Source organism: Eptatretus burgeri, chromosome 16, assembly GCF_056783735.1.
Source record: "Eptatretus burgeri isolate ZD-2024b chromosome 16, Ebu_testis_v1, whole genome shotgun sequence".
NCBI lineage: Eukaryota > Metazoa > Chordata > Myxini > Myxiniformes > Myxinidae > Eptatretus > Eptatretus burgeri.
The window spans coordinates 44,439,877-44,452,702 of NC_140976.1; the positions used below are offsets into that span (position 1 = coordinate 44,439,877).

The 12,826-nt window shown below is 42.5% G+C and overlaps 1 protein-coding gene across 8 annotated transcripts in view; it reads right to left on the minus strand.

The window, feature by feature from the left end:
- UBE3B (ubiquitin protein ligase E3B) overlaps positions 1 to 12,826 on the minus strand; it is a 77,470-nt gene that overhangs the window by 54,520 nt on the left and 10,124 nt on the right. For 7 of the 8 annotated variants that reach the window (XR_015052116.1, XR_015052115.1, XM_085858685.1 and 4 more), the window contains exons 3-9: positions 11,221 to 11,341; positions 10,937 to 10,996; positions 10,739 to 10,843; positions 9,524 to 9,620; positions 9,330 to 9,415; positions 9,161 to 9,243; positions 451 to 556 (exon numbers count right to left, since the gene is read on the minus strand). Coding sequence is in view for 6 of the 8 variants with exons in the window: in XM_085858685.1 (XP_085714811.1) it covers positions 451 to 556; positions 9,161 to 9,243; positions 9,330 to 9,415; positions 9,524 to 9,620; positions 10,739 to 10,843; positions 10,937 to 10,996; positions 11,221 to 11,341 (658 nt within the window). In the remaining 2 variants the exon portion in view is untranslated. Of the gene's footprint in view, positions 1 to 450; positions 557 to 9,160; positions 9,244 to 9,329; positions 9,416 to 9,523; positions 9,621 to 10,496; positions 10,569 to 10,738; positions 10,844 to 10,936; positions 10,997 to 11,220; positions 11,342 to 12,826 lie in introns of those variants that run through there. The other variant, XM_085858688.1, reaches the window with a different exon arrangement.

Below are 12,826 nucleotides of genomic sequence, written 5' to 3' on the forward strand. Positions count from 1 at the left end.
ACACCTTCAGGAGTCTTGTAGAGTCCATGCCTCGGCGGGTCGGTGTTGTTTTGGCAGCACACAGAGGACCAACAGCAAATTAGGCAGGTGGTCATAATGTTTTGGCTCATCAGTGTGTATATATGTATATATATATATATATATATATATATATATATATATATATATATATATATATATATATATATATATATATATATATAAAGAAAATACAGGATATATGAGAAAAGGTAAGATATGAGGATTGGGGGGGGGGGGGATAAACGAGCAGATGACAAGCGTACAGAGCAGATAAATGTTTATAAAAAGATAAGAAAGGGGGAACAAAGGTGCCTTTTTTTTGCAGGGAATAACAATGTCATTGTTATTGACGAATAAAATGTCACATTTCTGAGTCAAACAAAACACATTTGAAGTCATTCTGCTCTTTTGTTGTATTGAGATACTCACCTCAGGTGCCATGTTGGAGAGGTGCAGAACCAGGCCCGGCACTGACAGGGCATGCAGGACAAATGACCTCAGAAGATTGTCTGAAAATTTGGCTGCAATCACTGGCCTAAACAGTATGGATTATTAAATAATCAGTGCATGCAAAAAGGTGCACACACGCACAAACACACATGCCCTCACATGCACGTGCACACACACACATGCAGTATTCGTATTTTCAAAACATGAATAAGTGTGGAAAATGCACAGGTACAACCACTCAAGGTCACTACAGGAACAGTTGGAGGTGCACTACCATCTCATGTTGTCTTCCATCCCTACCTGGATCTTGTCTTTCTTGCTTAAACCCTCCTGTACCCACTACAGGCTTCCTCTTCCCTCATTTCCTATCCATTCTTCCAGCTGTTTTTTCGGTGTCTGCCTGTTCTCCACTACTAGATTATCAGTATGACATCCAACTATCTGAAGGCAGCGGTACACCATCTTGGATGTGGGGGATCTCTGGGCTGTTTGATTGGCTGTCTCTGTCCCGCAGACCTTTTCAAGAGAATTCTCAGAGGCCTTTTACCTGTCAACAACCTTTTACCTGTCACATTGCTATTCATGGTTGTTGTAACGTTGCAAATACTGCTCTCGTGAACTTTTCATATACACTACCGGTCAAAAGTTTTAGAACACCCCCATTTTTCAATTTTTACTGAAATTTAAGCAGTTCAAGTCCAGTGAATAACCTGAAATGGAACAAAGCTAAGCGGTAAACTGCCAAAGGTTAAAAAAAAGTTTAGGTTACCAAAAACTGAAAAAATAATGTACATTTCAGAGTTGTTAAAAAGGCCCTTTTCAGGGAACAAGTAATGGGTTAGCAACTGCAGCTGTTCTGCAGCAATGGAAGTAAATTAAGCCTTGAAAGTTGATGCAAACAATTCCTACAGGTATCCCAACTTTTGTTGATTAGTTACAAACCCTCTGTCTGTATAAAAGCAGTGTTGGAACAGAATGTGTTGCTACACCCTCTGAAGCATTATTTGGACAATATTGCACCGCAGGAAGTAGTATATTGCTATTATAATAGCAAGAAAAAGACAATTAACAAAGGAAGACAGACAGACCATTATAACCCTTAAAAGTGTAGGTCTTTGCTTTAGAGAAATTGCAAAGTAAGCCAAGGTGTCAGAGAATACAGTTTCTTACACCATCAAAAGGCACTTGGAAACTAGAAGAAACTCTGACTGGAAGAGGTCTGGCAGACCCAAAGTCACAACACAATCAGAAGACAAGTTTCTGAGAGTCAACAGCTTGCATGATAGGCAGCTCACAGGACAGCAGCTTCAAGCACAGCTTTACAATGGTTGAAGTAAAGAAGTCTCAGTTTCAACTGTGAAGAGAAGACTTCGAGCTGCAGGTTTGACAGGTCGAGTGGCAGTAAGAAAGCCATTGCTAAGATGGCAAGATAAGAAAAAGAGGCTTGCCTGGGCCATGAAGCACCGCCAGCGGACTACTGAAAACAGGAAGAAGGTCTTATGGACAGATGAACCAAAATTTGAAATCTTTGGTTCATCACACAGGGTTTTTGTACGCCGTCGAGTAGGCGAAAGGATGGTTCCTCAGTGTGTGACACCAACTGTCAAACATGGAGGAGGAAGCGTGATTATCTGGGGCTCTTTCGCTGGATCCAGAGTCGGCGACTTGCACAGAGTGACTGGCACCCTGAACCAAAAGTGCTACCACAGCATTTTGCAGTGCCGTGCAATACCTTCTGGTCTACGCAGAGTTGGTCAGGGGTTCATCCTACAGCAAGATAACGACCTAAAACATACCTCCAGGCTATGTCAGAACTACCTTAGAAGAAAAGAGCAAGATGGTAGGCTTCAAATCATGAAATGGTCAGCACAGTCTCCAGATTTAAACCCCATCGAGCTGGTTTGGGATGAAACCAAAGCAACCTACAAGTGTAACACTTTTGTGGGAACTTCTGCAAGAGTGTTGGGAAGAACTTTCCAAACAATATTTGATTTCCATTGTAGAAAGAATGCCACGAGTATGTTCGGCTGTTATATCTGCAAAAGGTGGTACTTTGATGAGTCAAAAATTTAAATTACATTTTGGTCAACAAAACGATTCCATGATTTCTTTTTATCTGCAATTATTTATTTGTTCTATGCTTCAGTTTCAGAGTACATTGAAACATTAAACTGCTTAAATTTCAGTAAAAACTGGAAAAATGGGGGTGTTCTAAAGCTTTAGACCGATCGTGTAGAATCTGGAAACGTGTGATTTTTCACTTCCGAAGATCACTAAGGAGTCAAAACCAGCTGTATCCAATTTTTTTCACGCATCAATACTACAAAAATGCAAGATGGCCACCGCAAAATTGATTGACTTCCGGTTCCGGTTTTGGAGCAGCGAGAGGTCTCCTTCGGGGCTCCCTGATGACGTTCTCAAAGTTAAGTTTCCGGTTGTTATTTATCCCGTTTTAACCGTTTAATTTTCTCACCTACATGTTACTGTGCGTTCCTAGTTCGGTTTTGTTTCAAAAATTGTGCTATTTTGTGAGTATTTTTGTCGACGTTCTTAACTGGTGCTTGAGGCCTAGGCCGAGGCTTGAGGCCTACCGGTTCCACTCGGTGTTCGATCGTTTTTTTGTTTGTTTGTTTGTTTTTTCTCCCCATTACCTTCAATTTCTATCCTCCCCGTTACCTTCAATTTTGATCCTCCCAAACATCCCCCATTCCTTTCCTTTCCTTTTTTTTTCCAGCAGATATTGTCAGGGATATTCCAGATATTCCAGCAGATATTGTCAGGGAAAGGATTTTGACATCCCCCATTCTCCCAACTTTCCAAACATCCCCCATTCTCCCAACTAATCTCTTTCTTATCTCAAAAAAAAAAAAAAAAATACCCAACAACAACAACAACACGCTCACCTTCTCCCGATTCTGCTTCTTCTTCTTCCTCTTAACTTCCTCCTCGTCTTCTTCCTCGATTTTTTTTTTACACTTCCATGACCTAATCTGTTGAACTCTCTCATACATGATTTTTAACAACAAAAACGATCTTATAATGCTTCATCTTCCTCTCTCACACATGTGGTACTCTTTACTGTTTCACAATGCACTACTCTTCTGCTATTTTAACAGACTGCTCTCATTTCGACCTCTCCTTCATTCCTTGCCTAAAAAAATCCAACTATTACAGCGCTTCTTCTCTCCATGCTCTGAATTCGCCTTCATTGCATCCATCAAGAATTGTGTTAAATCGCATCTCTGACCTAAAACTTTTAAAAACCACAGTTTGCCATGGATGCTCGCTTTCCATCAACCATTCTTTTTTTCCAACTTCAGTGCCAACTAACCTCCCTCACCCCTCACTCTCACAGCAACCATCCCACTCTTCTCCCTCCAAGCCTCCCTCTCACCTCTCTCAAAAATTCCCCCCTCACCTTTCTCCCACCTTTCATCCCCCTCACTCTTCCTTCTCAAAGTTGCCCCCCCTCTCATCCACCAACCTGCCTCCCTCCACTGCCCTCTCACCTCCACCTCTTCACTCCATCTCCTCAAATCCTCAACTTCCTTCTTCCTTGTCTCTTGTCCCCCCTCTCCCCCAGCCCCACAGAGCCTTTTCTCCTCCTCATTCGGCCCCCTCCCCTCGCTATTCTGCAATACCCCACACTCCTTCAGCAACCCTCCTTACCTGCCCCCCTCGTCCCTTGTCCTCTCTCCCTCCCCCTCCACCTCCTGCACCCAAAGCCTCCTCCCCTACCTCTTCATTAAAAGTGTGGACCTCAAATATCCGGGGCCTTCGCTCAAACCTTTCAGATCTTTCCATACAGGTTGCCACTGACAAACCAGACATTATCTGCCTAACAGAAACTTTCCTCTCCCAAGACATGTCTGACTCCCAAGTATCTCTCCCCGGTTACTCCCTCTTACGGTATGACAGACCTGAGCCTCGTCCTGGTGGAGGTGTTGCTCTCTTCATCAAAGACTCTATTCCTCGCTCTCCATGCACTGCCATCACTCCCCCATATCCCCAGGAATACCTCTGGCTACGGCTTCCCCTCCACTCCCACCTCATGTTTATATGTGTACTGTACCGTCCACCGAACAGTGATGACTCCATCTACACCTCACTATCCGAAAACATGGACCATCTTCTATCTTCTCATCCAAACTCTCTCTTCGTCTTATGTGGTGACTTCAATTGTCATCACGCCAGTTGGCTAGGTGTGGGTACCTCTCTCATATGCCATGGCACCTCGGCAAAAGCTTTCTGCGACTCATTGGGACTGACTCAATCGGTCAACTTCCCGACCCGGATCTCAACCAATGGTACTCCATCTCTTCTGGATCTGATTTTGACAAATTTCCCTGACAATATCTGCTGCTCTTCCTTCGCTCCAATTGGTTCTTCTGACCACGTCCTTGTCAAAGTGGACATCTCTCTGGCTGTTATCAGAGAACCACCTCACCGCCGTCGAGTCTGGCATTTCACTCAAGCCGACTGGCAGGGTCTCCGAGCAGCCATCAAACTTACAGACTGGTCTCCTATCACTACTTTCTCAAACATCAACTCATCCTGGGAATTCTTTCAAAGAAACTTGCTCTCCCTCATGCACAGATTTATCCCCTCTCGTGTTCAGTTGTCTTAACCTTCCTCCCGCCCTTGGTTTACTGAAGCTTGTGGCGAGGCAGTTGTCCTGAAACAACTTGCCTTTGCCTCATGGAAAGCAAACCCAACTGAGGGCAATCTCAGTTCTTTCCACAAAGCTGGGAACAAGTGTGTATCTACCCTCAGGAGAGCCAGAAAACAACATCTTTCTCATCTCAAGTCTGAACTCTCAAACCTCTCTCCCTCCTCAAAATCCTGGTGGCGTTTAATCAAATCTGTTTCTGGTGTATGTTCCCCCTCCATCCCCTCCCTTACCTCAAATGGCCGCACTGCTGATTCCACACGTGATAAAGCTGAATGTCTAAACTCGGTGTTTGCAGCTAAATCTTGTGTCCTAAACCCATCACTATCTCTATCCACTTTACCCAGTCGCACCCAACTGTCCCTGGACTCTGTGTCCTTTTCTCCTAACAAGGTGGAGAGCTTGCTTTCAAACCTCGAGTCAGATTCTGCAACCGGTCCAGACGGCATCAGCCCACGTGTCCTCAAAGCCTGCTCTTCTGCTCTTGCTCACCCTCTCTCTGTTCTATTCACCCTCTCATTTGCCCAAGGTCATCTGCCATCTGCTTGGAAATCTGCTAACATCACTGCCCTGCATAAAAAGGTGCAAAAAACAGATCCCTATAACTACAGACCAATCAGCCTTCTCCCAATCATCAGCAAGGTGATGGAATCCATCATCGCTTCAGATATGAAATCCTTCCTCTTCTCCAATGGCTTGATTTCCAATCATCAATTTGGTTTTAGACCAGGTCACTCTACCCTGGATATGCTGCTTCTGCTCTCCCATCAATGGATGGAGGTCCTCAATGCCAGACAGGAAATCCGAGCCGTATCCCTGGACATATCACGTGCTTTTGACACAGTCTGGCACCCTGCCCTACTCACCAAACTCTCTTCCCATGGTATTCAAGGCCATCTCCACTCATGGCTCGCAGACTTCCTCTCCTGTCGCAGTCAACGTGTGGCCCTAAATGGAGTTCTTTCATCCCCTCTTCCTGTGCAGGCTGGAGTTCCTCAAGGTAGCGTTCTGGGCCCTGTTCTTTTTCTGGTTTTCATCAATGATCTCCCGGACTCTCTGGAAAATCCTCTATTTCTCTTTGCCGATGACTCCACCCTCTGTCATCCCTCAGACCGGCAAGCAGCAGCTTCTTCGCTCACTGCAGATCTGGATAAAATCACAAACTGGTCCAACACGTGGAACATGTCTTTCAATCCAGACAAATCTCACACTCTCACTATGTCTCTTCGAAAGCACCGTTTACAAAACCCCCCCATCCACTTTCTCAACAATCCTCTGGAAGAAGTCTTTTCTTTCAAGCTTCTGGGTCTCACTATCTGCCATGACCTTTCCTGGGAAAGTCACATTTCCAACCTCGCCTCAAAAGCCAGTCGCCGACTGGGAATCCTCCGTCGTGCAAAGTCCTTCCTCGGCCCTCTTGAGCTCCTGACCACTTACAAAGCTTTTGTCCGTAGCCTGATGGAGTACTGCTCTCTCCTCTGGGCTGGTGCTCCTGCCTCCCACCTTTCTCGGCTTCACGCTGTCGAAACCAGGGCATTTAAGATCATCAGCATCTCCCGCAATGAAGCTGAGTCTTTGGGCCTCTCACTCAATCACCGCAGGTTGGTTGGTGGTCTTTCTGTCTTCTACCGACTCCTCTCCAGCCTTGCCCCCCCCTGCTCTCTCTGCGATTTGTCCCCACCACATTTCCACAGGGCGCTCAAGGTCTGCCAACAACCCCCTTCTGGTAAAACTACCAAAATCAAGAATCACTGCTCATCTTCACTCTTTCATTCCTCTTTTTTCCAGTCTTTGGAATAAACTTCCTCACTCTATTCTTTCCCATTCTTCCCTCCAGGCTTTCAAAACAGCTGTTCACCACCACCTTTTATCTTCCCCCATCCAAATCCTCGATCTTTTCTACCCCCGATAATCCACCCAAGCCCACTTCCTTCAATTCTCCTGCTTTCCTTCCTGAAAGTCCCTGAAATGTCCATCTTCTCTTCGCCATGTTCCCCGTCCCATCCCCATCCCTCTCCCTTCCACAGTTCACCTAATGTGTCTGTTCCCCACTGTTTTGTCCCTTCCACTCCCACCCCTCTTGTCTCATGCCCCCTTGCTGTGAGTTGTGTGTTAGCTCTCATACGAGCCTCAACCAAGGTATACAAAAAAAAAAAAACCGAAAATCAATATAATCATCATATCTTTACTATTAATCGACATGAAAACATGGATAAACTACCTTTTTGCATGCTTTCAGTGAGGAGGAACTGGGTTAACCACATATATTCAGAAAAGTAGTGAGAAAAGCATTTTGAAATGGACTGAACATATTTCAAGCTCATCGCAATCTGATCAATATGATAGGAAGCTTGAACAGGTAGTAGCCACACTCCACTTCTGATCTTCTTTTTATTCCTATCTACTTTCCAGTCTGATTGTGTGGCATGCCTGTCTTTTGTTTTTCATCCCAAGATAATTAAGAGTACATAATGGGAACTTGAGTGATCGGGATAATTACTTTTTCTCTGTGCCGTTTTCTTTGTGTGTGTTTGTGATGACATGCCTGTAAATATGTGCTCTATAGTCTCTTGATTATTATCTCAACACATTCTGCAAATAACTGATTGTAAATACATTGCCTATATTTGGTAAGTGGCACTTTCAAACCTGCTCGGTTGTCCTTTCCTTCATTGGTCCGATATAGTGTGTGCACAGCAGATATATGGGATTTTGTACCCCACCAGTTTGCTCTGAAATAGCCGACTCCCATCCATGATTTCACTCGGCCGTATGCAATAAGTAGACAGGGTGTGGAGTCGAGAGCAGAGCTGTCCAGTTAAGGTAACCAAACCACCAGAAGGTAATGCAGTAGTTAAAGAGCGAGGACCCGACTAGCTTTGGTGGCTTCAACCGGTGTCCATGGTTGCTTCGTAATCCGTCAGGCCGTGTAATTATCCGTGGCTTGTCGGCTTTCAAGATTGGAGGTCAGGGAGTGGGTCCAAGAGATCCCCTTGTGATAGCCCCTGACCACGAGGCTGTAACAATATGTATATATCAAACAGATCTATGCTGAATTCTCAAACCTTTAATTGACACAATAAATGAATTGGATCAGGGGTTTGGACTAGGGTTTTGGACAGGAGGTGGTGGATTTGCCGTTAGCGTTTGGACCACTCTTGCATAAACACACCAGGGGTGCCCCACAATTGAATGAAGATTTCAGGTAACACGTCACCTGGCTGGTTCATCAGAATAATCCCCTCCCCCCACCCTCCCTCACTCTTTTCTCAACCCCTACCCCCACATGACCACACCCCCACCATATAGATTCCACAAATGTAATTACATTTATCTGATGTCACAGGGGATTGCATCGAATCGTGCTTACTTTTAATGAGAGTGACCAGTTATCCTTTGATCCAATCTAAACATTTGGAGTTGTAATCCAATGACGTTACTTGGAGTATTTTGTTTGATCCTCAAATGTTTTTTTTTTAAAGATGCTAAAGGTCAGAATTTGCATGCGTCATGACACATACGTTGATTGGTTATCTATCTTTGCCCGCCCTAACAACCATATTCCTCCCGCACATTTGGATTTGTAGGGGGAGTTTGAAGTAGTGATTATCACTTTTGAGAAAGATTATCAAAGGTTAGAAAGATTATCAAAGGTTAGCAGAGGCACGTCTTGTTTCATGTTGTTAACCGAAACGTTGAGTCATTCATTGTGGCAATTAAAACTTGGAGAACTCAGCTTGGATCCGTTTACGTACACGCCCAACCGCAAGACTTTACTCAGACATATATCCATTTTAAATAAAGAAATGAATTAAATTTTAATTTCCGTAACTCTGTTTTGTGACGCAATCTTGAGTTGGTTGCACTTGTGCTTGTTCCACTCTTGGGTTCTTGCATTATTTCTTCATTACTTTGTGAACTTGCTTGGTCACAACTGCAAACTGTACTAATTCCATGGTATTTATGGAGGAATTTGAATGTCATGTAAAAGTTAAGAAACCATTTCAAAAGAAACCTTACCGTAGTGAGATTGTGAAAACGGCTGCGAGCATCGCCTTGCAAAATACAGGCTTGACCTTTGCCAACCCGTTATTGAGCACAATCTGCGATGACAGAGAGCAATGTCAGTGAGGAAACAAAACAAAGGAGCTTGGTATGAGGCACAAGTTCATTATGCACTCGTCGGTACCTGCAGCACAGAATAGAGCCCCTTCTGATTCAAATGTCCCATCACGTTGGCACAGATGTGGTTCAGACTCATTCTGAATGCATCACCTGAATAATAATAATTTAAACAATCAAAACTCAAAACGGCCTTTTAAAATATGACAGGATCAACGCGTCTTTCTTCTATTAAAGAAGTGCTTCAAAGTGGGACATGACCTTTGGTTTTTGCTATTTTCCACACAGAAGCTTCCGTGAAGGTCACAAGTACAGTCAAATAGAGCTTCAAGGACTTCACATCCACGAGGTTCTCTGGCTGGAACACAGTCGCAAAACGGAACCTTTGTATCATTTTACAAATGAACATGTTATCGGATGGTAAAGGATCGCAAAAAGTACATATTTTTACAACAAATACTTACAATGCCAACAATTACAGCCATTTGGTGTTTTTTGTATGGTCAAATGATGCCATAGTCATGGTTATGTGGAGGGGAGGAAGTGGGAGCGAGGATTAGATTTTGGGGATTATCAAATTAGTCATTGTTATGATTTGCGAGTGCTTCACAAAACAAATTTTCAAGTTCCTTGAAACAAAATGAAATTTCGTTGAACTTTCAACATCGGATGTCAACAACAACTATTTTCTTTCTCATCCACGATGATTTCTGTCCCGCTCCCGTCCCACCTACACGTGCATTACATTAATGACAATAAAATTACTGGATTTGTTGATGTACTCCCTTGTGACCTGGGCCAAACACTCGGACTGTGACGTTAACCAGGCCTCATAATTACAGAAAAACTACGGTGCTCTTATTCCTTCAACATCAAAAACATTATGATGACAGTTTTTAAAGCTATTCTGAGGTTCTGCTCAAAATGCTCGAACCACAATTGGATGGCATGAGGCGATCACACCCTCTGGTGGTGCAAATGCCATCATATTGTTCTGTCTTGAGATTATCAGTGATAAACATATTTCAGTATAAAATAAAGGTATGTAAGGAAGTCGTGAAGCATATCAAGATCGGATAAAAATAGGAAAGGAAAATGGAGGGTGTGGGTATGTTGACTCGAACGAGTCTGGTTACTAACTTTTATAAACACGTGAAACTCACACTCCACACATGCCCCATGAACTCCCTTTAGTTCCTATCCTCATCTCCAAATTTCCCTTTCTCTTCTTTACCTTCACTCTTCTCCACTAACTCTCTCACTCCCCTTGAATTTCTCAATTATCTTTTTCCTGCATAAAGCCTTCCAACACCCTGTAAAAGAAGCATGCGGATGGCATGTCATGACGGTAAAGAGGGAATCACATTTAGCTTGTGGATTACAGAAAGCTCGCAACATTGAAAACATTCTGGAACTCATGAATCTAAATATCATCTTCGAGTTGATACATCACTGTCCCGCCAATACAATATATACCTTGAGATGTTTTAGATATCCACAGCAAATCCACAGGATTTCCTTCAACTGTCTGATCCACGGGAGCACATACTCCTTGGACAATGCAAGTGAAACGTACCAAACCTACAAGAAAGTACACAAAACAGGAGAAATCATATTCCCAGAGTAGAACAGCATGAGCCGCTGATGCAAAATGTGTGGCATACAATTACTAACTTTGGAGTCGTTTTCCTCTTCCATTGTGCTTAGGATAAGGTGGCAGAATTGATCAAACCTCTGTAAAAACAATCGTTTGGAGAAATGTTACCAACAAAGGTATTTCCAAAAAAAATTTTTTAAAAGCAAAAGGATGTAGGGATGGAATGCCAAAAATTATGCACTCATATGAAGAAAGTAATGGAAAATGTCAACACAAGTTTGGATGTTTCTCAATACTAATTTAAAAAAAAAAAAATTAAATAAATCCCCAAGATTCAAGATAATGAAAATAAAAATCTTTCCTTGTTATCTTCTTTGGGTTTAAAGATAAAGAGAAGTTTCCTTCCGACTTTAAACAGGACCAGAGAACTGCGCCGACAGGGGCTGCCATCGATTGCAGAAAAGAAATCGTCAACTTCGTTCCTGTGAAATATAATGGAATAGTCAGTACTATGTATGTATGTATGTATGTATGCATGTATGTATTTCCTCAATTTATGGTCGAGATGCATACCTGAAAACCTGAGTGTAAATTGAAAAAGTGTAAATCAAAAACGTTTTTCCCATTGGCATAATGTTAAAAACTGAGGTTGCATTCCTGGGCAATGATTTTCGGTCATCCCAAGCTAACTAAAGTGAACACTAAAGACAAACAAACTACATAAATTCTTACAGAACAGAAATGTATGGATGAACAAGTTAAAACGAATGACAGTAACTGATATGGTCAAACTTTTTATTTTCTTAAATATTTTGTACGATGTTTTGTTAAATACATTCAATGACTGAAACATGAGTGCAGTGAGATAACTCGATATAAATTTCATCAAGTACGTCAGCGTCGCGTCATCAGAGTTATTTTGAGTGCTCAAGATGGCGGCTTTCACATGGTTCGATGGATTGATTTGTTCGATGCAGCGAAGCCTATAAAATGGTAATTAATACATACCCTATTGTTATATTACGGAGCAATCAGAGCGAAAGACACAAAGAAGCAATTGTCTTCTTCTTCAAGTATGTGAATTCCTGGGAAAGTTATTACTCCATTCTGAAGAGCGGTATAACATGACACATTTTTGTATGTATTTCAGTCAATCACTGGATGCTTTGAATACTGCTAAATGATTTGGAAATACTGAAACCACTGAATATTGGAATACAAAGCAGATTATCAACAGTGTATCGAGTTTGTCTTTGGTACATTGTCGGAACTAAATAAGTCAATGGAGAACATCGATAAATATATATATATTTTAATAGATTACTGTGTGCCGCCACACTGTGCCGGTTGACTAGTCATGCTTATTCATTGTTGTTGCTTCCCTGTGGCTCCGCCTACCGTGAGCCAGGAAACGCTTGTTGAAAAAAAAAATGTCGCCTTGCCATGTGGTTTTTTGCCCGCTGCGATGAAAAATGCGTTTTATGCCAGACTGTGGCCAACAACAGTGTGAGTGATGCATTTTGTTTATCGTTCAACACCAGAATTTTGTACTGTGACTTTATGTCAGCATGAAACAGTTCGATGCTCTAGTTTTACCCACGAACTTGGACAATTGTGTTACAACAACAACCTATCGGAAAGAACTTGCAACTTTGATGTGTAGACAAATGTAAAGCTCTGCGGTCTATTCTAGTGACTCTAATTTGTTATTGTACCGTTACTCTGATCAGTGATTTTAATAACGGCTCTCATTGACAGTGCAGTACTCTGCACTGAGTTAGGTTAATTTTATTTCTCGTTTTTGTTTGCGTGAAAGTACGCCTTGCCCGAATTCCTGGAACAAGGGAGCTAACTCATCCGAGCATATCACTACAAAGTAGCTGCCCTTTAATATACACATCTTGTACATGTATAACGATCACCGTAATATCTGTGTCAACTTACTATAACATTTTATTTTTGTTTTT